Here is a 25,470-nt window from a genome sequence, read left to right as displayed (position 1 = left end):
GGTAACGATGATATTTTAGTTTGCCCAGATATCCTGCTATAGATGCAGTTTGTGAAGGTGTTTATTTTAGTAACCCGATTGTAATGCTAACTATAGGCCAGGCACTGTTCTAGCATGTGCTGACTATTAATTCATTGAATTCAAGTAACAACTCAGTAAGATATGAACTATTATGATCACTATATTACAAATGAGAGAACTGAGGCCCAGAACAATTAAGACCCTTGCCCAAGGACTCGTAGCGAGGAAAGAAAATCACCAGGATTCCAGGGCAGAGTCTAGCTACAGAATCTATGCTGTCAATGACTCTTGAAGTCACGCTGAGATATTACTGTCAAAACTATAGCCTGAATTTGCAGCTAAAGTGTATCAAAGTGTGTTCAAACACTAATTCAGAAAGATGCATGCACCCCAGTGTTCATAGCAGCATTATTTACAGTTGCCAAGGTATGGAAATGACCTAAGTGTCCATCAACAGATAAATGGATAAAGAAGCTATGGTATATATATATATATATATATACACACACACACACACACACACACAATGGAATACTATTCGTCATAAAAAAGAATGACATTTTGCCATTTGCAGCAACATGAATGGACTTGGAGAGTATTATGCTGAGTGAAATAAGACAGAGAAAGACAAATACTGTATGATATCACTTTTATGTGGAATCTAAAAAACACAACAAGCTAGTGACTAGAACAAAAAAGAAGCAGATTCACAGATACAGAGAACAAACTAGTGGTTGCCAGTGAGAAAAGGGAAGGGGCCATATAAGGATGGGGGCAAAAGGGGCCATTATGAGATATATGAAATCAGGTATGTGAACCTTGTGAAAATTATATAGCACTTTAAAGAATCTTTCATTCAATTTTTTTTTTTTTTTTAAAAAAAAGCAAAATAGACTTTTCTGTCTGGGAGAGTTAACTGCACACATTTGCTGAAATGGTGAGTTTATAAAAGCTCACAGAAATAATTTTCATTGTTTTAATTTTTTTAAGCACTCTTGGTATTGAATCTTTGAAGAACTATTCAAACAACAACAACAACCCAAACCTTCTGTTGACCTCCAGTAACATCTCTCTCCCTCTCTTAGTTTACTGTAAGCCAGTAGAAAATAAAAGGAGCCATGAGAGTTGTGTTATTTTAGAATTTATTCTCAGGGCTGTCATGAGTGTTCCTTGGAAAACCAATTAATCCAAACTGTAAGCAGTACCATTTAATACCTATCAACAGTCACCCTGTGAAATGGAAGGTCTTTATTAACTAGTTAGAATTCCTGGAAGTGATGATTCCTAAGTATGAGCAATACAAATATCTCTGCTCCTTTTCCCACCCACCACCAGCTCACACTTCCCTCCACCAAATAGTTCAGGGCTGTTGGACATATTGAGATCATAAGGAGTGAGGTGTGGGTGCCTTTTATAGACTTCCCCTGACCCGAAAAACTGCAGTAAAACTTGTGGATGAATTATTTTCTCACACTACGTTGTTGTACAGAATTTTAGATTTCATTAGAAAAAGCCCTTATCTCTCATCTTTCAATCCCTTTTCTAAATCTTGTAGAAAACCTCTCCATAGAGAAAAATAAATGGAAGATTGAATTTCCTTTTGAGCTGTATTTCTCAACCTTTGTGATGCAGTCATCTTTTTTGATAACCCTAAAAATCTCACCCCACCTCCCACACACATCTTCCCAGTGGACCACCCTTCCCCAGTTCACTGATGGAAACTTTTTGATATATCAAGCCAGAGAAGTTTTAGTCTCAAAGATTTTGAAAGACTTTTCTTTCTATGGTTGGTGTTACCAAAACTATAGGCATTTTTTATTTTCCAGACATAAAATCACGGTATGATATTATACATGTGTATTCCAAGTGCATGTCAAGCCCCAGCCCCAGTCCTGCCCCTTAGAGACTGAGCTGTATCCCCGTCTTCTATCTGAGAATCACTGATGGATCAAGTCCATAAGTGGCCCGCTCCTCTGAGTCCCTCCCCAGCCCCTAATATTCTTCGCCATATTTCCTTCCTCTTTTCCCTTTGATCCTTCTTCGTTTTCCATTTCTAGGGCCAATAGTCCCCTTACTGATTTCTCTTTCTCTCTTTTCTCTCTCTCTAACTCTTTTTCCACTTTGCTACCATTATTGGAATGTAGAGTAAAGATGCTGGTATCAGGACTTTGGTTATGTTGGATGAACAAGGAGGTAAGTTCAGATTTCTTCAGTAAGAGCAATTCCTCCTCTGAATAAAATGCATTTAAAAATGATTTGTGCATCCACAGGTGGTCATTGCATGTGTTATGCACATATATAAGTGTAAGAGTTCTAGTTTTCATCTTATTTTTTTGTTCCTTTTTCTCTCAAAGAAATTGGTATATGTATAGAAATGTCTTCATGGTTGAATAAATGGTACTACACTCCCTGTTATATGTGTTGGGGTAAAAGAATTTTGAAGGCAAAAGTCATTTGTTTGGATTTTTTAAATATTTTGGACAGTTTAGGGATTCTCCCCCTTAGCCCCAATCTTTCCCATAAATTTGATGTTCTTCTAATAATTCCTAGATAGAATGAGAGAATCGTGTACCACATTGCCCATTTATTTTGACCATCCTAATTCAACATCTGGCAGTTTTGATTTATAAGTCATTATGAGAGTTCCTTAAATAACTAGAAGCTTTTTTTAACAGGACGTAAACTAGGGGAATCATTGGAAAATGGAAAATTGAACCACTTAAAATATTTGAACTTTTTCATTTAATTATAAAAATAGAGGCAGTGAAAATCAGAGTACCAGCATTTTAGTATAGCATCTTTATAGTCTATAGTGGAATCTAGAAGGGAGTACTAACATTTTTCCCTTTGACTTATTCGTCTAGTCATTCAGTGATGCTTTAATTCTAGCTAGAAGTTAGTTACCTGATTCCATTCTAAATTCTTATCATAACAAACAGATTTGGCCGAAATATTTTCTCTCTATTTGTAGTTAATGTCGGCATTAGAAAACTCTCAGCAATCATGAGAAATTTTTAAATGTCAAAGATAAAAAGGTAACATTTATTTAAAACATGGAACATCATAAACAAACTCCAGGAATAAACCTCAAATTGAGAGGAAAATTGCCTTAATATGTAAATCATCAGCCTACATGTAGACGTATGAAACGATGGTTTACCCAACAACAGTAATAAGATGCCACTGTTTAGCTGATTGGCACAACTTTTTTCAACTGATAATAATCAATACTGTGAATATGTCAGGAAAACAGAAACCCTCAACCTACATGTGGGCATTGTTGATTGATACAAACGTTTAAGAGTAATTTGATAATATACACACATTTTGATGTGCACCCATCTTTCGACCAAGATATTTCACTCCTAGAATTAGATGCTGCAGATATTCATTGACGAATCTGTGAAGAAAAATATACATGCCTTACCTATAATAGTGTAAAACTGGAAACAGCCTAAGTGTCTGGCAGTGAATAGGCCAACCACATCAACTATGGTATGGCCATGAAAGAAATTCTGCATAAAGTGTCTGCAACCATTGCAATATATAATATAAATCTTTATTTACTGACCTCTGAGGGGTTGGGGCAGAGGCTGGGAGGGACTGAACTACTCTTAGGGGTCCTCTGAGAAACAACTGCTAGGAATCAATTAGAAGTACATTGGTGAAGAGGAGAAGAGCAGGAGCAGGCAGGGAGAGCCTTCTGTGATGTCAGCCTGACACTTTTGAGAGGGGAGGGGGTGGACGGAGGATTGGGTAGGAATCTCATACTGCAGTGCTGCTCTGAGAAAGTCTCAGCCAGACTGATGTGCAGCCCAGGAGCAAAGACGACCCAGCGAGGCAACCCCATGCTGGGCAGATTTGCCTCCTCGCTAGTAAGTCGTGCCCAGTCATTGGCTAGGAGCATCCCGGCGAGGGCGTGGCCTCCATGTAAATATGGGAGATCATAGAGAGACAGCTGGAGGTGTCAGCTAACTGAAGGGCCCCACTTGGAAGGAGATCTCAGTAATACCCTCATGGCTGTCATTAAAGACATTTGTCTCTATACTATTTATTTGTATTAAAACTTTCAAATACACATACACTAACCAGTTTTTAAAAATCAAGAGAAAAGTTTTTTTAAAAAAACAATGAACATCAATCCCAACACTTGCCCTCCCCATTTAAAAAGATATAAATTGCAAAATTAATACAAAAATAATGAAGTCTAGGAGAGTTGTATTTTGAAGGGATTACAATAGCTACAGCAGTCTTCAGAACTCCTCAAATGAATTTGCTATACATTTTAAGACTTGCTGATTTGATCTGTATAACAATGTCCCAGACTTTGAAACTCAGGTTGCACTATCACTGCTTTTTTTTTTTAAATTGTATTTAATTAGGCAACATGTGCCCATATAGAAGAGTGGTACTTCATTTGCAGTGCTAAATTGATACATATACACTCAAGAAATATAGAGTTCTACCTTATTAATGCTCTTTAGTTAATGATTTGCATATGAAGGGGGTAGAAAAGAAGCCTTCCAATAGAAAGAAAGATTTGAAAAAGGTTCAGGATAATGCCATTTTGCCCCTAACTATAAAACTTTGACATAAAGACATGAAAAATAATACATATAAATCTGAAGGTAAAAAAAAAAAAAAAGTAAGATATTGAGTTACAAATTACATTGTACTTTGATGAAGAAAATCTAGAGACAAAATTTACCAAAATCTCCAAACAAATGCAAAAATAAATTATTCTTAAACATAAATGATTCCCAAGAATATCTTTATATTATTCTCAGAGAAACAAAGCAAAAGTACAAATATTCCCTGCAAGACAGTCAGTGTTCTCAGCTAAGACATTTCAGTTATGGCCACACAGCTAAGTTCTCAGTTGAACATATTTCCTAGGATAACCTGGGTTTTACCAGATGCATGATGGATAATTGATATTGATGAGAAACACACAGCTGTAAACCTTCAAAAGTAGGTGGCTTCTGCCTGGTCTTAAGTGGTATATGTTCCATTTATACTGTAAGAAGAGGTCAGGAGCTTTTTAAATGAGTCAACAACTATCTTCTCTGCCATTGTACATGTATTTGGATGCTGTATATGCTGTGTTTAGTTGTGTAGATCAATAACTGCTTTAAAATTTCTCTCCAATTTATGCTCTACTAATTTTATCTTTGCCTGAACACCAAAAGTGTTGACTGCTTCTACCCTTCAGCTGCACAGAAGTCTCAAGAAACAGTCATCCTCCTAAAGAGCCATTCCAGGTTGCCCTGCTAAATGCTTGAACTCAGAAATTCCTTATGGGATTCTTGTTTTATACTCAGGTATCAGGAGGCCATGGAACGCTGAGCATGACAGCTGGCCCTGGAAATGTACTGCGTCCTGGGATTTTTCTGTTCTACAAGAGAAACCCCCCTGATATACCCTTACCTCTAATGTGGGATGACTTAAACTTTCACTTCCATATCTCTTGTCCCCTTTGTTGGTTTTTTCTTACTAGATTGAAGATTCTAATGGCCCCATGCTGCTTTACATAAGTAATATTAGTAGAAAGCAAAAGTCACTCAGTTGTGTCTGACTCTTTGCGACCCCATGGACTATACAGTCCATGGAATTCTCCAGGCCATAATATTGGAGTGGGTAGCCTTTCCCTTCTCCAGGGGATCTTCCCAACCCAGGAATAGAACCCAGGTCTCTGCATTGCAGGTGGATTCTTTACCACCTGAGCCACAAGGAAAGCCCAAGAATACTGGAATGGGTAGCCTATCCCTTCTCCAGCAGGTCTTCCCAACCCAGTAATTGAACCAGGGTCTCTTGCATTGCAGGCAGATTCATTACCAACTGAGCTATTAGTAGAAACGATATCTAAACTTAGATCCCTAAGCATCCTGCCATTGGTGTATCCATCACAAATAACCAGTCGCCAAATATCATGGCAGAAACAGGAAAGAACAATCTCTTGCCCCAACAGATAGTGTGATGTACTGGAACACCTCCCCAATCCAAAATGTTATTTCCCTCCCGGTCTCCAAGAATAAACAGAGAACAGTCAGAAAGTAAGTTTAAGGAGGTAAGGAGCAGTCAAGCCTGAATACTGCATTGCATCAGTCTCTGAGATGTTGTCCATGTCAGAATGGAATGAGGATATTGATTGCTTTCAAGCATTTCCTGAGAAATACCTTCACAGAAATCATTGAAGTGCTGTTAAGTCCCTATACTCCAAACATATTCACAAACATAACTCAATCACACTCTAAAGATTGATATTATTTGGGGTACCCACTATGTGCCATGGCACTGAAGAAAACAGGCAAAAGTCCCTGACTTCATAGCATTCACAATCTAAGAGGGGACAAGAAAAGGAAAAAATGTTATCATTAGAATATCTGTGACAAAATTGTTCCATGATGTTTTTTCAGGATTTGACTTACATTGTGTATAATGATACATTCAGCCAATATTGGTAGATATAAAATGGTTTTCAGAATCAGCTGTTCTGAAAGAGCTCCAGAATTCCACTTTGCTGTGATCTTTGCTGTCCAAGCTGGAACCCATGGCAGAAGCCCACTCTCAGAAATAGGGATTTGACTGTGCCTGTTTGTATATTTTAATTTGAATTCTCTGGCTCAGAAATCTAACACTTGTGCACCAATTTACTTTTATTTATGTTATTTTCTAATCCCTAGAGACACAGTGAGTGGGGCTCCTGAGATGTCAGGAAGTTAATATTTTGCTGAAAGTATTAACTTGAGAAATTCCTTAGGAAGGGCAAACACCTGAATGTATGTCGCATGCCAAAACCTGTGCATGTGTCAGTTTATTAGTTGAACCCAGCATGTTTGCCCTCTATACCCAGATACGGGAATGTGGGCCTGCCTCCCCACAGTCCTCTTGGTTTCAAGCACTCTGCTGGACCATTTCAGCTCCTCTCTGATGAGGGCAGACTTTCAGGGACAAGGGGAGAATGTGGAGCTCCAGAGCAACCCAGAAGGCTGGTGGAAGTGGAGCTCCCCCAGAGGAGGAATGCTCAGCTAGTCTCTCACAAGTTCAATGAGAGCAACTAAGATTCAGCCAAGATCACTCAAGTGAACTTGAGAGACTTCAGATTTTTGAAGCAATGTAGAAACCAGTATTTCAAATCATTCTTTACAGCTAATGCCACCCACAGTGAACACATCAAGAGAAATCTTTACTTTGATAATTCTAGGAGGTGAAGTCTCACCACAGAAACCACTTTCATCTTCCACAAAACACCTGCATGTATAATGAGCCATGCCATGTAGGGCCACCCAAAACAGATGGGTCATGATGAAGACTTCTGACAAAACATGGCCCACTGGAGAAGGGAGTGGCAAACCACCCCAGTAGTCTTGCCTTGGGAACCCCATGAACAGTATGAAAAGGCAAAAAGATAGGACACTGAAAGATGAACTCCCCAGGTCAGTAGGTGCCTAATACGCTACAGTATAGAAATAACTCCAGAAAGAAGGAAGAGACGGAGCCAAAGCCAAAGCAATACCCAACTGTGGATGTGACTGGTGATGGAAGTAAATTCCAGTGCTGTAAAGAGCAATATTGCATAGGAACCTGGAATGTTAGGTCCATGAAGCAAGGGAAATTAAAAGTGGTCAAACAGGAGATGGCCAGTGTGAACATTGACATTTTAGGAATCAGTGAACTAAAATAGACTGGAATGGGTGAATTTAACTCAGATGACCATTATATCTACTACTGTGGGCAAGAATCCCTTAGAGGAAATGGAGTAGCCATCATAGTCAACAAAAGAGTCCAAAATGCAGTACTTGGATGCAATCTCAAAAATGACAGAATGATCTCTGTTAGTTTCCAAGGCAAACCATTCAGTATCACAGTAATCCAAGTCTAGCCCTGACCAGTAATGCTGAAGAAGCTGAAGTTGAATGGTACTATGAAGACCTACAAGACCTTCAAGAACTAACACCCAAAAAAGATATCCTTTTCATTGTAAGGGACTGGAATGCAAAAGTAGGGAGTCAAGAGATAGCTGGAGTAACAGGCAAATTTGACCTTGGAGTACAAAACAAAGCAGGGCAAAGGCTAATAGAGTTTTGCCAAGAGAACGCACTGGTCATAGCAAACACCTTCTTCCAACAACACAAGAGAAGACTCTACACATGGACATCACCAAATGGTCAACACTGAAATCAGATTGATTTGCAGCCAAAGATGGAGAAGCTCTATACAGTCAGCAAAAAGAAGACTGGGAGCTGACTGTGGCTCAGATGATGAACTCCTTATTGCCAAATTCAGACTTAAATTGAAGAAAATAGGGAAAATCGCTAGACCATTCAGGTATGACCTAAATCAAATCCCTTACGATTATACAGTGGAAGCGACAAATAGATTCAAGGGATTAGATCTGATAGACAGAGTGCCTGATGAACTATGGACAGAGGTTCATGATATTGTACAGGAGGTAGTGATCAAGACCATCCCCAAGGAAAAGAAATTCAAAAAGGCAAAATGTCTGTCTGAGGAGGCCTTGCAAATAGCTGAGAAAAGGAGAGAAGCAAAAGGCAAAGGAGAAAAGGAAAGATACACCCATTTGAATGCAGAGTTCCAAAGAATAGCAAGGAGAGATAAGAAAGCCTTCCTCAGTGATCAATGCAAAGAAATAGAGGAAAACAACAGAATGGGAAATACTAGAGAGTTCTTCAAGAAAATTAGAGATACCAAGGGAACATTTCATGCAAAGATGGGCACAATAAAGGACAGAAATGGTATGGACCTAATAGAAGCAGAAGATATTAAGAAGAGGGCACAAGAATACACAGAACTATACAAAAATGATCTTCATGACCCAGATAACCACAATGGTGTGATCACTCACATAGAGCCAGACATCCTGGAATGCAAAGTCAAGTGGGCCTTAGGAAACATTACTACAAACAAAGCTAGTGGAGGTGATGGAATTCCAGTTGAGCTCTTTTAAATACTAAAAGATGATGCTGTGAAAGTGCTGCACTCTATATGCCAGCAAATTTGGAAAACTAGGCAGTGGCCACAGGACTGAAAAAGGTCAGTTTTCATTCCAATCCCAAAGAAAGGCAATGCCATAGAATGTTCAAACTATCACACAATTGCACTCATCTCACACTCTAGCAAAGTAATGCTCAAAATTCTTCAAGCCAGGCTTCAACAGTACATGAACCGTGAACTTCCAGATGTTCAAGCTGGATTTAGAAAAGGCAGAGGAACCAGAGATCAAATTGCCAACATCTGCTGGATCATGGAAAAAGCAAGAGAATACCAGAAAAACATCTACTTCTGCTTTGTTGACTATGCCAAAGCCTTTGACTGTGTGGATCACAACAAACTGGAAAGTTCTTCAAGAGATGAGAATACCAGACCACCTGACCTGCCTCTTGAGAAACCTGTATGCAGGTCAAGAAGCAACAGTTAGAACTGGACATGGAACAACAGACTGGTTCCAAATCAGGAAAGTATGTCAAGGCTGTATATTGTCACCCTGCTTATTTAACTTATATGCAGAGTACATCATGAGAAACGTTGGACTTAATGAAGCACAAGCTAGAATCAAGATTGCCGGGAGAAATATCAGTAACCTCAGATATGCAGATGACACCACCCTTATGGCAGAAAGCGAAGAAGAACTAAAGAGCCTCTTGATGAAAGTGAAAGAAGAGAGTGAAAAACTTGGCTTAAAACTCAACATTCAGAAAACTAAGAATACGGCATTTGGTCCCATTAGTTCATGCCAAATAGATGGGGAAACAATGGAAACAGTGAGAGACTATATTTTGGGGGGCTCCACAATGGCTGCAGATGGTGACTGCAGTCATGAAATTAAAAGATGCTTGCTCCTTGGAAGAAAAGCTATGACCAACCTAGATAGCATATTAAAAAGCAGAAACATTACTTTGCCAACAAAGGTCCATCTAGTCAAAACTATGGTTTTTCCAGTAGTCATGTATGGATGTGAGAGTTGGACTATAAAAAAAGCTGAGCACTGAAGAATTGATGCTTTTGAACTGTGGTGTTGGAGAAGACTCTTGAGAGTCCCTTGGACTGCAGGGAGATCCAACCAGTCGCTCCTAAAGAAAATCAGTCCTGAATATTCATTGGAAGAACTGATGCTGAAGCTGAAACTCCAGTACTTTGGCCACCTGATGTGAAGAACTGACTCAGTGGAAAAGACCGTGATGCTGGGAAAGATTGAAGGCAGGAGGAGAAGGGGACAACAGAGGATGAGATGGTTGAATAGCATCACCACATCTATGGACATGAGTTTGTGTGAGCTCTGGAAGTTGGTGATGGACAGGGAAGTCTGGCGTACTGCAGTCCATAGGGTCGCAAAGAGTCGGACACGACTGAGTGGCTGAACTGAACTGAAAGCAGATATGTGCTTCAGTCCACCTCAGACCAGCAGTTCCTCAGTTGGGCGTTGTCATCCCTATTCTGTCTGTTCTTAATGTGTTTTGAAGATACTGGGCTTCTCTTCCCCAAACCAACCCCTCATTTGATAGTTATTTTGATCTACAGACTAATTTATTGCATTCCTTAAGGAAACTGGAATGAAGTGTTTGGAAAAGTACAAAATTCTCTGGAATGTAAAGAGTTGTCATCCATTTTTTTAAGCCCCTTCAAAAATTTTCTGAAAAATATGACTATACCTACATTTATTTAGCAAAGGTTTGCCAGCACTGCACTGTTATTTCCTGTGGCTATCAGATACTGGATAAACATTTTGTTTTCCCCTGTCTCTTGAAAAGCAGAGCAGAGACAGCAGATTCCTACCTAATAAGCTGAATTCTGTTCCTCAGCCCCACAAAGGACAACACAATAGCTTCTTATTTTACAAATGGACAGACAGTCTCTCCAGTTTGGAATGACAGTTTAATGTGAAATTGTTTTTAAGTAACTATTTATGCCCTTTTATACAGGAAAGTATTTACCAGTTTTATTCTAATCATGCCTTTCTTCCCAGAGGCATAGGCATGCATGTATGAAAATATAGTTGAAAAGAGGAATAAAAATGTAATTAGGTTTTGTAAATAGACGGCCAAGACATCCCACTGCTGCCTTAATGGTTTTATGTGCTCAGTCGCTATGCCGCGTCTGACTTTTTGTGACCCCATGGACTGTAGCCCACCAGGCTCCTCTGTCCATGGGATTTTTCAGGCAAGAATACTGGAGTGGGTTGCCATTTCCTTCTCCATGGGATCTTCCCGACCGAGAGATGGAACCCTCATCTCCTGCATTGGCAGGCAGATTTTTTGCCACTGAGCTACCTGGAAAGCTCTAATTGTCATAAAAGCTGTTTTAAAAATCACTTCATGGAACTTATAGTTTACTCAATTTAATGACACCACTTTTGAAAAATTAATCAAGTTGATTAATTAACCCTGGCAAGTTAGAAGTATGATTTTTTTTATGGCCATCAATCTATATCTTAAGATACTGTCTAAGGTCAGCTTTCCTGGCAGTGATGACTTAGTACTGTTTCATGTTCCAATCCATCACCTTTCTCCAGGAATTTAATGTTCCAGTACCTGTAATGTTGCTATGCTGATATTGCTTTTCTTAACAGCTTCTATGAATTGAGTATTCAAAACCAAAAACTGCCTATGGCCTGTCTTTGGCTAGACAGCCACTGCTAGGGGGAAAAAGGATATGGTACCTATTGCTAATTATCTCTATAGTTGTTATTTTTCCCAAAGGAGAAAGTGGATTATTTTCTATCCTTAGCTGGTTGAGGATGCTAAAAACCAAAAGAGAGAGATGTTTTAAAGTTGAAGCAGACACTTTCTCTAGTACCATTGCGTTTGAACACTTAAAACATAAACTAACACCCCATTTTCTTTCTCTTGGGTTTCACTGGTGTCTGAGTAAGTGAATATGCTGTGCTGTTTTCCTGGACATTCAGAATCAAGCAGGCTTACCTACCCCATCCCAATCATGTCTGAGCTATAAACTATATGAGCATCACTTTTGTTCATTTCCTTCCACCCCTGGCTGCATAGGGCATCGACAGCCGATTCTAGCAATGCATCTCCTCAGACAATGCATTGTAATAGCTCTCCCTCTTTTTCAAATTCCGTTTCATTTCTCATGTTCTGTTGAAAACCCCCAAAAAATTCATTCCACACTGTCATCCCTTTGTCCTAACCAGAACAACTCGATCGTGTCGAAGAAGGCATGAACCATATCAACCAAGACATGAAGGAGGCTGAGAAAAATTTAAAAGATTTAGGGAAATGCTGTGGCCTTTTCATATGTCCTTGTAACAAGTAGGTACTGGGTACCAGCTCTAATCTGTGGCGTCCAGTTTTCTTTCTTTCTTTCTTTTTTTTTTTTTAATGTCAAAGTGAATGTCTGAAGTTTTGTCTTTTTTTTCTTTGTCCTTTTCCATCCGCTTCATTCTGTGGGGATAAAATACTTGTGTTTAATCAGAACAACTGGAACGCATTGAGGAAGGGATGGACCAAATCAATAAGGACATGAAAGAAGCAGAAAAGAATTTGACGGATCTAGGAAAATTCTGCGGGCTTTGTGTGTGTCCCTGTAACAAGTAGGTGCTGCCTGCCTGCCTGAAGCTTTGGTTTCCCAAGGCCCATCTCCAAGCCTTGACAAGCTCATTCCTGCTGGGTGCAAAGGCAGGATGAGTATGTGGCATGCAGAACAGATCAATACCGTATCTAATGCATTCATCTCATAGCATAGATGATATTAGTGGGAGTTAACTGTTGATGCATTAAAAATCAGGCATACTACAGTGAAAGCTTCACTGTCAGCAACTTTTATTGATGAACGTTTCAACATTTTCCAGAAAGTGTACCTCAAGACAGAAACTAACCTCAAGAAAGAGAGGCACCACCCAGGGAATTTTATGTTCTCTAAATCCCCAAAACCAAAATTGCAGATTTAGAAAAGACTGGGGGTAAGTTTGGAAGTTGAGATACACATATGTATCAAGGTTTGATTTTTCAGAAGCAAAAGTAACAGGTAATTTGGCCCAAACAAGCATTCCATAAGTTAGAGAGTAAGACAGAGATTCACCCTTTCAACTGCCCACCAGTTACCAAATCTGGTCAGCGGTTAGACCATAGATGCCGCAGCTGCACCCAACGCAGAGGCAATGAGTCCTTCAGCAAGAAGTGCTCACGCCTTAGCCAAATTGGACCCATCCCTCTCCAATTCTTCCTTTTGGAAGATCCCCCGTACACTGGACGAAATGTTGAAATGTGTAGATTTTGCATGCACGACATCACAAAACATTCAACTGTTAAGGTTCTGCAACGCTTATTTGGAATGTAGCAGAAATGTGACATGTGGTTATAAAGGTTTGCAACAGAAGGAACCTGAAAATAAGTGTTCTGGAAGGTAGTCTTATTTGACTAGCAGTGGAAAAAAAAATGCATGAGCGGATTGTCCAACATGCATTTGAAAAATTAAACCCATTACCCAATCCCCCTCACCCCTCCTACTTCCCTTTGGACAGAAGCCTTTTTCTAAAAGCTCTCCTGATCCTAGCTTTTAGAATAGAAATCAATGTCATTTCTAGCTGATTATATGACCATTCACATCCTTTAAACTTTGAGGCTGATTTAAAATATCCCACTTCCTATTTAGGAGGGGAGGGGCTCAATTTGCAAATAAATTTAAGTGGTTTTTTTTTGGGTTTTTTTTTTTAAGAATGATCTACAGTAAAACCTGACTAACTGGAATCTAGCTAACTGGAACCTTCAAGTATATGTATATTTTTGTTCCTTTCAACTTTTAGCAAAACGAGATAAATAAACAAAGAGAAAAATCCCATCAAGGACTTAAAAGCCTTTCTCTAAAGGTCAGTCTAGGCAGTTTGCATTCTCTCACTGTCTTCGTTCTGTAAGTTCCACGTCCAAGTGGACCAAGCAGTGAAAGCTGAGCTGCAGGGGAAAGGCCATCAGACATATCAAAAGAAACCAAAACCAAGGAATGCTTTGATCATGTTCCCTGCCCTAAAACTCTAAGGCAGGAAAGTGGCTCAAGAATCTAACAGATAGTCAGCCATCACTCTTGAAACTAAATTTACCTCCATGGCCCACTGTGTTAAGAAAGTCCTATAATTCACCAAAATAGCATTCCTAAGCATTCCAGTTAGTCAGGATTTAACTGTTCATCATTTTCAGTGGCCACTTGCCCCCAGGTGACATGTCTACGTATTTTGTGATGAATTTCATAGACATATTTTCCTGTCCACCAATTGTGTGTGGACAAAGGGTGGAGGCAGGCCCCCTCCCTCCCTGTGACAGATTCTAATGCTCAGATAAAATCATGACCCCTGGGAATTCCACCTACCAGTTGGCGCTAATTCCTTATTACACAAGAGACCCTAACTGAGCTTCAAAGCTTGACTGAAGTGTTCCCTATTGTGTGTAAATAATGCTTTAAAAACCATGTGTCACAGCGCAGTGGCTGGTGGCGCCCTGCACTCTCCGAGGGCTTCGCCCTGTCTCGGCATGTTTCAAGGGACTATGGTAGATGTCCTGCAGTTATGTGAGTCTATGTGCAGCATTGTGGGTGCAGTGATTCGCCTTCGTTCAGAAACGCAAACTTTCCCACTCCCTTGACTGCCAAAGATGGTACACCAGACATTTTACGTAGCAGAAAGCATCACAAGGTCCATATAACTTCTGTTAATGTGAGGAGGGAGGGGATGGGGATTTGGAAAATAACAAAAACAAAGCCATACTCTCAACTCTATTAAATTCATTTTTGGATCCTGTCCCACTAAGTGGCCCTGGCTCTTTAGAGCAGTGAATTCTGCCTGCTTGAAGGCTGTGGCATTATACATTAGATGTGGGAGTTGCTGAAATTCCATCTGTACAATTTTCCAATTTGTCTCCAGGGTTTCTTGGTCCCTAATCTGCAAGTATTAGTCTTAGTGCCAGTTTTAATAGATGGCTATGGTCCTCCAGTAAAAGAAAGAAGAAAAAAAAAAGGTTAAATTCTGGTGTCATATAATAGAAAATAGAAAATGTGAAAAGGGGACCAAAAGAAGTTCTGTTCTTGGACTAAAAAGCGTGTGGTTTCTACTATGCAAAGAACATAAAAACATCTTTGATTGCTCAGTTACAACACACCCACCAAAATATGCTGCATACGTGTCTATTGGGCACAGTAGGTATGCCTGGATTTTAAGTCTCTCTCCAAGGCAGCTCAGTGAAATACGGCCCACAGAGACCACACCAGTTCCAGACCACTTTCCCCTACCACATCCCAGGATAGTTTGAAGTAGGCGGCTGTAACCACTCCCATCCTGCCCCTCAGTCCAACAAAGAAGCTATTGAACCTGCGTTTCAAATCCTCATGAAGGCTATTACTGTCCTGCTAGTGCCTTTTTTGAGAATGGTCAACTTCTGGAGTAGTTTGGCTTAAATGAGAATGCTTCACTTTCTACTCATGCCTGTAGCTGGTGCATGAAGAAGATGTAGAGGGGTTTCCCTTTTTGGTGCTAGATGGCTTGTTCTCTCTTCTATTTTCCTGCATTCATTTTACTATGCCTCTTTTACTTTTTGTCTCTGTGGACAAAGGTTTGTACATCGACTCTGGATGTATGGTGACTGTTTGGAAGTACCGATATATTATCTAATTCAAATCACTCTAGAGGCAATTCAAAGACCATCACCCTTGGCCAGCCACCAATCCTATATTTTCTCCATGCAGAGTGAGAATGCCTGGTTCTGCACATGCATTGGGGGAAAACAATTAAAACGGGAATCTTTGCATGATGGTGTGTAAAAACTTGGTCCAGGATGTTTTTCTTGATGACAGTGTGTTGCTGTGGTGTGATATACACACTCTACTTGGCAGTCTTGTTTTGTGTCTGTCTGCCAGTATGTTTTTTTCTGTGTTTTGTGTCTCAAAATATAACCATGTCATTGAAATAGAATTGAATGTCCTCCAACTACGTTAATCCTTGTCTTAAATCCAACTAAACTAACAAAAATGAAATCCTGAGTAGCTGAGGCTTGGTGGTGGCCAACTGTTTGGGTCTGGATTATGATATATCGGTATTCTCTAATGCCTCGAATTAAAACTCATTCGCTTGGTTCGGTTCTGAGCTTGAAGAGGTAATGATTGTTGTGAGCTTGATGCGCCGCCCCTTTTGCTTGTCACTCACCCTCTTTTTTGCATAGGCTTAAATCAAGTGATGCTTACAAAAAAGCCTGGGGCAATAATCAGGATGGAGTTGTGGCCAGCCAGCCTGCTCGGGTGGTTGACGAACGGGAGCAGATGGCCATCAGTGGTGGCTTCATCCGCAGGTGAGCCTTGTGTAGCTGGCCCTGTAGCAGTTGCTTACTTTTGAGTGACAAACCCCTCCAACCTGAGTGGTTCTTAAAACAGCACTGGGAAGTTCCCTGGCAGGCCAATGGTGAGGACTCAGTGCTTTCACCATCATGCTCTGGGTTCAATCCCTGCTCGGAGAACTAAGAACTCACAAGTCGAGTGGTGCCGCCAAAAAAAGAGAAAAAACACCATTTCTTTTTTTTTTTAACTTCTGAATCTCTGTGTTGTCCGAGCAGATCTTCTGAGAGCATCTCCTGGGCTCGCTCATTACATGCCAGTGGGCACAAGATGATCTAAGACAGCAGTGCTTCCTTGTCTGGTGGTTGGCTGGGGCCGTGGGTATGAGGCGTCCCTTCTCTTCTATGCAACCTCTCCCCAGGAAAGCCCATGGTTCTTGCATGGTGCTGGCAGCACCAAGGGGCAGGTTCCCATATGCAAGCATTTATCAAGCCTTTGCCCACATTTCACTGGACAAAGCCAGCCTCGTGACTACATCCAACACCAGTGTGGCAGTCAACAAATGTTTCACTCCATGACTTTGATTGGACAGAATTTATGAGATGTACAGAGATGTGGGAAGGGTCAATAATAAGGAATGGTGAAACATCTATGAACTAGCAATGGCAGGAAGAATCCTAAAGGGACAGGAGAGAACTGTCACCAGAACCCAACAGTAGTTATGGCTGTGGGCAGAGGTTGAGATGCCTGGGCTTACTCCATACCAACTGAATCAGAATCAGAATCTCTAGAAGTGAGATCCAGGTGTCAGTAGTTTTTAGAGCCCCTCAAATTTTAATATGAAAAGAAGGCTGAGAACTATGGAACCAGAGGTAAGTCATAGCTGCTGACAATCATTTATGTAAATTTATTTTCTACATATGAAACCTGGGAAGTTCTCCTTTAACTTTGTCTGGCCTAGATTGCTTTAAAAATCCTACAGGAGCAGTCTACATTGGGATTTACCATGAGGGATGGGTTTTAACCCCTGTGAGCAAATTTTAGCCCGTCGCCATCTGAGGTGGGGAAAACTCAGACATTTTGAAATAAGTATTTACCATTTACGATAAAGAGTTAGTGCTGTATGTGCCCTTGTCCATCAGCTGGGTCAAAAGCAGGTGCCAAGAATGAGAGAGAATGCAAAAGGTTTATTAGAGAGTAACACTGGGAAGGGAAAGGGGGGAAGTAAGACTGGGGAAGAGCTGTCAGACCATCAAGCAGAGCTGGCAAACAATCGACCAACTCATTGGGAGCTCCACAGCAAAGTTGCTCATTGGAGGAATTCCATGGTAGGTAGAAATGACTAAGTCTTTGTAAAAAGTCTTGCTTTGTCACTGGCTGGGGCCACCTTGAGAAGAACATGACCTCAGCTCAAAGGCAGACCTAAAGGAATGAACAATGAGAAGCTGTCAGCTGACCACACTCCTTGCAACTGGGCGATGAGTTCTTTCTTTCTTTTTTAAAAAAATGAGTTCTTTCTTAAAGACAGTTTGAGCAGTGCATGGATCCATACAGTGCAGGGGGTGAACTGTGGCTATATAGTAACTATTAGTAAATATGATATATAATTAAATTGCAATTAAAAGTTTTTTTAAGAAAAAAAAAGTGCCTTCTTAACTGTTAAGCTGAGTTATGAAAAACATGGGAACTCCCTTTGGGTAAGGCATTTTGAGAGCCAATTCCTCCCTCCTTACTTAGGCTGAAACAATATTTTATCACAGTTTCTTCCTTGAAATCACCTATTCACAATGTCACTAAAAACCACATAGCATTGAAACCTGAGCAAGTAAAAGTCATCTTGAAAAAGTAGCTCCCTTTGGAGTTTTTGGGAGCAAATAGGATTAAGGGGCAGACTGTTATTCTCATTACTCTTCCCATTAACGTTGGTCCCAAACGGAGAAGTAGATGAGTGGAGAAACTCTCTGACTTAGTGCAATAGCTTTTCTTATAAGTTTGAGTCTTGGAGATTTTCATTGACATTTCAGAAAGAAAAATACAGTTTCTAACTGGTTCCACCTTCATTCTCTGACCTGGAATCCTCCCAACTAAAATAATTTTAGCCTTAAAACATGAAAATTGGGATAATCATAAAGGGAGGAAATGATGTGTTGGTAGAATTGAGAGAAGTAGATATATTAATCTGCTTAATGTGCCTTCTTTAAAAGTAGAAATTTAAGTGTTCAATAATGCATTTACAAATTATTTTCCTATCTACAAAAGCTAAAATGTTCTCATATTGAACAGAGATTTTAAAAGGATCAGATTAATACCTGGAGATCAATAGATTTTCACTAAGCTTTGGGTCCTGGGCATTTGAGTTTTTCTTATCTTCTAAAACCTCTTCTTTGATGCCCAGGGTAACAAATGATGCCCGAGAAAATGAAATGGATGAAAACCTGGAGCAGGTGAGCGGCATCATTGGAAACCTCCGTCATATGGCCCTGGATATGGGCAATGAGATTGATACACAGAACCGCCAGATCGACAGGATCATGGAGAAGGTGAGCATGGGGCAGTCAGCAGGTTTCTGTTGCTCATCACCTTCTCTGAAATAACCACCGAGGAAGCATGGAGGGCATAACAAGACCCGCAAACCGTGACTTTGGATTCAGGTCCTGGTAGATAGACATCTTCCCCTTAATTTTCCGAGTCAGAAATGCAGCAACAGATAAGTAAATAATAGGGTAGAATTTACTCTAGCAGATATTCCTCAGGGCCACCTTTACTACAGGCATTGTGCTAGGCCTCAAAAGACATATTAAGATGAGAAAGACACCATCTCCACTCCAAGAAACTCACAGCCTATGGGAGGCAGTGAGCATCCAGATGAAAATATAATTTGTCAAGAAAGTTGCACATCAAATGCTAAGTCAGGTTAGATGGGGAAAGATTTCAAGGGTCAGGGGATGGGGAAATCTCACCCAAAAAGTTGAAATTGGATCGAGTCTTGAAGGTTGGTGAGCTTGTCAGAGATGATGTAGGGATAGAATCAGGAAATGGAGGGAAGGACAGTTATTTTAGGTTAGCCGTAAGATGAATAGAAGCTTTGATTTTATAAGTGCGGAAGCTTAAATGATAGTTTAAAAAGGCCCAGATTCCATTTTCAGTTCAAGAGTGCACACGTCCAGATCTCAAAGTAGGGAACATAATCTAATGAAATTGAGTTCATGTAAGGACACCAGATGTCACACTCAGACTGAGCCGCCTAGTGTCAGAAAGAGGAGAGACGGTCAAGTGGTAAAAGGTAGGGTTGGGGGCTTCAGATTAGGAGGGAACAGAAAGAAGCACTGGAAAGCTTTTATAACAAGATTTGGGGCACCCACACCGGATATTCTACACTATGCAAATCTGATACAGTCTCTATGTCTTTGTATTCCATCCCCTCACTAATCAATAGACTCCTAAATATTACTTATAATTTCTTAAGATATCCAAATACCAACAGGAAGAAATAGACAAATTATGAGTTTAATGGTAATTGTGCATCTATAATCAATTCTACTTAGCTAATCTTATATGATGTGAGTTTATTCCTTGGAAGGTACTGAAATTTTGAGCCTGAAACCCTGAGTTTCTTTTCAACAACTCATTCCACTTTGGTTGGGGGTAGAAGGACGGTTTTTGTGCTCTCTTGAATCATAAGGCTAAATACTCTGTTTCTTGGTATCTGAGCATCCTCCACTGACTTAAGAAAGGAATGAGTAGACATAAAGGGAACGCTTTGCCCTATTGTGTTCTATGCACTTTATAAAGATATTTGACTGCATAATATTTTGCCTAATCAATATTGAGATACACATATGTCAGTGTGGTTGACAAAATACCTGTGCTTTGCCTACTTCGCAAGTCATGACATGCTTATTGTTGGTAAGAGCCTTTGATGTGCTAAAGCTTTTAAGCTGTGTAGATCAATAGGTTTTTAGAACAATATTGAGACTTTCCAAAAGTACTGGAGCCAACAGAAATGGATCTAACCCATTATGGCCCAGAAAAATGAACTAAGAAATAATTGCTGAACCACCTTCCAATAGGAAAATGATTTGGGGGAAAAAAAAAGAAAAGTAGCCATTTTTCTATCAAAGGACCCAATTGACTCACAGATATAGGGAGATAATGTATCTCTAACTCAATTAGAGTCCTAGAAAGAGAACTTCTACTAAGAAAGAGGGGTCAAATCTTTATTGACAGAGCTGGGCTTTAAGCAAGCAGTTTTCCTGGAAAGGCAGGTGATGTCTTAATCTACCACTTCACATTTCTAGGTCTGTTCTTTAGGGGAAAAGTTTTCATTCTGGGCCTAGTTTACAAGAGCCAAGACTTGTGCAGCTATTGGGTTTTATCAAAAGTCAGGCAAGAGGATAGGAAATAGCCATTACAGTTTATCTCATCCTTGGATGCTGAATTGCTTAAGAAGTGGGGCAAGGGTCTAGTTGCCTTCAAATAACTAGCCTTTTTTTCCTCAAAACAACAATGCAGATATGACTGACATAAAGCCCATTTCAATTCAGCATTGCCCCAAATGATACATGTTACATGATTATTAGTAGACTTCTACCTTCTTTTGCAAGTTCTTACTTCTGATCATAGAAAATGGTGTGCAAAGATCTTCTGCATATCTAGGATTAAAATCATACTGTAGGACTAAAGAGAATCTTCTATTTCTCCCATATTCTCTCATGACCCAAACAACCACCCTCACCCAACCCCACCAATCATGATCCTTTCTCATCACTTCAATTAGTAGTAAAGTTTTGGGAATCCAAAATAATGCAGTCTTCAGTACATTCCTATGGACTGTCAAGAAATTGCTTTGTCCCTTTAAAAACCCTATTTTCTGATTTAGAGTATTTATAAATAGGCAATCTTCTAAGGTTGAAATTGTATGATTCTTTTAGAAATCTATTAAAATGGGGCAAGTTTCTGTCATGTCTTTATGGGAACTGTTGCTAAGGAAACAATAATGTTCAAACTTGGATTTAAAATTGTCAGTGCAAGATGCGATGCACACGTTAAAATAGGTTAAAAGTAAAGCTGAAGATTGAGCATTGCTCACATTCTCGCATCAGTATGGAAGCATGGTGTTTGAAAACTAAGATCTTGAGTTCCAGCAAGGCTTTCCTGCCCACCAGCTTCATGACCTGGTTCCTCATCTGATACTGGAGTGGATTGCTATTTCCTTCTCCAGGGGAAAAATAATAAGAGAACAGTTAAAATCTGGGATCAGAACAGGCTGTCATGTAAGTTAGAGATATCATCTTTTGGAAGTCTGAGCTTACTTGCCATGGTCTGGAGTTGAGATTTCAGAGTGTTCAGAAGCATGAACAGCCCCTAAACAGCCCTTCTACCTCTTTCGCAGGTTCTTTGCATCAGCATCCTGGTTTCCTCACAAAGGCAAGTTATGTAGTGTATCTTGAGTGTATTAGCGAGTTTAGGATTCTCTAAATAGAAATGTGAAAACAGAGATGGGATATATTGCATAAATATGTCCTACAGGATATAAATAGAGTAAACACAGATGCATTCTCCAAATACCAGGAAGACAACTAAAAGAAGATTATCTCAGGATTTTTTTCCTAAAAGCACATATGTTATATAATATAATAAAGATTTGGCTCCTTTGGTGTCAGGTATTGTATGGACTGGAATTTTGATACACTTCAGAAAGAATTGAGGTGGACAACACAGATGCTCATTGAAGATATGTCTGTTCTAGCTCCTCCCAGATTCTTTGAGGGTATCCAAAGAGTAGCCTCATGCTCTACTTCAAAACATCCTCTTGTACCATCACATGAAGACTCACCAGTGCCTTCGTAATGCAAGAAATCCTAGAATGTTTGCCTTCAGAAATGCTGTCTGTTTTTAAATGTATGTTTTTTCCTTATTTGAGCAGTTCTTAAAGTTAAGTCTGGAAAAATAATCAGCATAATCCAATCTTAAGGAACATTTCACATTGATCTGAGCTTCTAATTTTCCTTTAGATCAAAGTGTTATTACTTCTGATAGGATTTGTAGCTAAAGAGGGAATACTAAAGCATTCGGGAAAACTGGAGAGAAATACCCATTTTCCAAATTACAAACCTAAAGGTCAAAACCATGAGTCTATAGATCAAAGCCATCAAGGAAAATTACTGTTCTGCCTTATCTGTTTTGAAGTCAACTCTTAACTATCCAAACAGATGGTAAGGAGCTATTGCCAGATAATTCAAAGTTATGAACAGTCTAGAAATATTTTTCTTTCACTTGGCAAATTTCTATTTGAATAGCGATAACTCTAGTGTCCTGGGAATTCACAACTAAACTGGATAAAGAAGACACGACTTGGTGGAGATTACAAAGCACCAAGAATAGTTGTTGATGTGAAATCAGTAATCACTGACTAAGTGCTGGTTGATATAAAAACAGCCCAGTGTCCCTACACTGCCTCTCAGTTCCCTTCCCCTCTTCCCAGGCTGGAGAGAGACAGACAACCCTGCCAACCACAGTAGAGCAAAAACAACAGCCAGAAAGGAATTTTTGTCTTCTCTTCTGCTTGCTGGCTCATATGTTCCTCAGTGATGTTAGGAATAGTTCATTTTCTGAAGGTTAAAAGTATATCCAGGTAGTAGCCCTGGGTTTCATGATGCATGTAGAGCAAAAGAGAACTCAAGCAGTGAGGCAGTCGGTCAAAATACAAAATGATAGTAAGTGTGTCTCTGTTAAAACAAGCCAGTTATCAAGCTCACAGGAGTAAGTCTTCAGAAATGGGACTAAAAAATATTTAATATTGCAAAAGCAAACCACGTTTTCACCCAACAGCTGTAATTGTAAGATAAGATATATTGATCACTTCATTTTTGCAAAACATTATTCCAAGACCATTATGTGCAGCAACTCATTTCATCCTCATAGCAAACCTAAGTAGTAAGATGCTAACAGTGATTACAGTGTGGACTCTGACGCCAGGCCTTCTGACCCTGGTTTCCCCATTTATTAGTGCTGTGACATTAGACAAAATTGCCTAAATCCTCTCTGCTTAGTTTCCTCACTTGGAAAAGGAGCTAGTAACAGTATATACCTCAGTGTTGATATCTATCTTGATGTTGTCCAAGTTGAATGAGTGGAACATAGTAGTGGAACTGTGCTCACCAGCAGTGTTCTTTACTGACCCCAGCTTACAGCGCAAAAAGCTGAGCCCCCAAAATGTTAAGTAACCTGGCCAAAGTGACGCTAGTAACTGTACAAATAGCAGGAATTCAACTCAGTTTAACAGATGTGAGTGTCTGCCATAGAAGTCATTGGGTGTCATTCCAGAAGAGAAAGATAAATGATATGTCTCTGTCCTCCAAAGAACAGTCTGTGGTAGGGGAAACAGTCATGAGAACTAGGTCATGAGATCAAACTTCTCTGATCATGCTCAAGTCCAGCCAATGGTTCTGGGAACACAGAAGAAGGGATGGGTCATTCTGATGAGAAGGAAAGTTTCAAGATGCCTTCACCCAATAGGAGGCATTTGAACTCGGCCCTGAAGGGGTCCAATAGCATTTTAATGGGTAAACTGAGTTGTTTTTCTTTCCCCTTTTTCCAGGCTGATTCCAACAAAACCAGAATTGATGAGGCCAACCAACGTGCAACAAAGATGCTGGGGAGTGGTTAAATGGCCCATCTGTGTCTTCTTCCAAATGCTGTTGGGCAAGATTAGCACCTTCATGCTTTTCTCATGGTATAACCTAGTAGGTCTGCACACGTGCACACATCACCCTGCCCCCATTGTGAATGTCTTGTGTCGTCCATCAGCCCAACGATACTGTGTGTCTTCTGTTTTTCCTGGGTCTCTTTCTTTCCAAAGGCTGTATATAGTGGTCATTTGGTGGCTCTAACACTTTATGTAAGATGTCTTGGGTTTCATTTTACCTTTTCTCTTTTCAGTGGTGTTTGCTGAATGACAACAATTTAGGAATGCTCGATGTGCTGTTGATTCTTTCAATCCACAGTATTGTTCTTGTAAAACTGTGACATTCCGCAGAGCTGCTGCCACGGTCCTTTCTTCGGGCATCAGGCTCTGAAACTCAAAACCCGCTGTCTTTGCTCCTCATGGCTGGTGTCTGTCTTTATGATTTCATGATTAGACAACGTGGAATCACATAACAGGCATTGCACTCAAAGTGATGTGATTTATGCACTTATGCATGAGAACTAAATAGATTTTTAGATTCCTACTTAAACAAAATCTTTCCATGACAGTAGCATACTGATGAGAAAACACACACACAACAGCAACAACAGAAAACAACAACAAAGCATGCTCAGTACTGAGGCACTGTCAAGATTAAGTTATACCAGCAAAACTGCAGTGGTGTCACTTTCTTTCTGTCAATATTTAAACTTATCAACCATGATCATCCTTTTTAAAAAAAAATAATTTTAAAAAAAGATGGGTTTGACATACTCACCATTTAATCATTTCCAGCAAAACACACGTTTGACTGAAATTATGTCCAATGGATGTAATATAGAGTTTGTTTGCTGCTTTTGAAGACTGTGTTTTGGAGAAAGCAACCTTGCTGTGAAACAGTGTGGAGATGTAAATTTTATAAGGCTGACTCTTATTAATCACTATTTCCCCTGTGGTTTGTTATCAGTACAATTCTCTGTTGCTTAATCTAGAGCTATGCACACCAAATTGCTGAGATATTTAGTAGCTGATAAAGAAACCTTTAAAAAAAATAATGTAAATGAATGAAATATAGATAAACTATGAGATAAATATCATTACGGCATGTAATATTAAATTCCTTCTGTCTCCTCTGTCAGTTTGTGATGTGATTGACATTTTGTAGCTAGTTTAAAATTATTAAAACTTATAGACCCCAGATGTCTGCTTTAATTTCTTCATGGACCCTGTCTGAGTTTGTACTCACATGAGAAGAAGAAGTCTGGCTACAGTCCCATCACTCCTAAGAAGTCAGTTTTGCCTGCTAAGGACACCGTATGGGAAAAGCAAAAGTGTCCCTTCTACACATGATCCAATGGCAATTGAAACATGGCTTGATTTTTATAATCTGTTTCACAAATTCTTATGCATAGATTCAGTGTTGGCCATGGGGGAAATGTAATTCAACCAGAAGGCACAAAGGAAAAAAAAATCCA

At 39.8% G+C, this 25,470-nt stretch overlaps 1 protein-coding gene across 2 annotated transcripts in view; it reads left to right on the top strand.

The window, feature by feature from the left end:
* The window catches only part of SNAP25 (synaptosome associated protein 25), an 81,373-nt gene extending 56,180 nt beyond the window's left edge, over window positions 1-25,193 (top strand). Inside the window, exons 4-8 of one of the 2 annotated variants that reach the window (XM_043478403.1) lie at window positions 2,166-2,214; window positions 12,472-12,589; window positions 16,200-16,325; window positions 18,704-18,848; window positions 23,909-25,193. In XM_043478403.1, coding sequence (XP_043334338.1) covers window positions 2,166-2,214; window positions 12,472-12,589; window positions 16,200-16,325; window positions 18,704-18,848; window positions 23,909-23,977 — 507 coding nt within the window. In that variant the 3' untranslated portion in view covers window positions 23,978-25,193. Of the gene's footprint in view, window positions 1-2,165; window positions 2,215-12,190; window positions 12,309-12,471; window positions 12,590-16,199; window positions 16,326-18,703; window positions 18,849-23,908 lie in introns of both variants that reach the window. The other variant, XM_043478404.1, reaches the window with a different exon arrangement.
* The last annotated feature ends 277 nt before the right edge of the window (window positions 25,194-25,470 follow it).

This window comes from Cervus canadensis, chromosome 10 (assembly GCF_019320065.1).
Source record: "Cervus canadensis isolate Bull #8, Minnesota chromosome 10, ASM1932006v1, whole genome shotgun sequence".
Lineage (NCBI taxonomy): Eukaryota > Metazoa > Chordata > Mammalia > Artiodactyla > Cervidae > Cervus > Cervus canadensis.
This window is presented reverse-complemented; position numbering and strand designations above follow the sequence as displayed.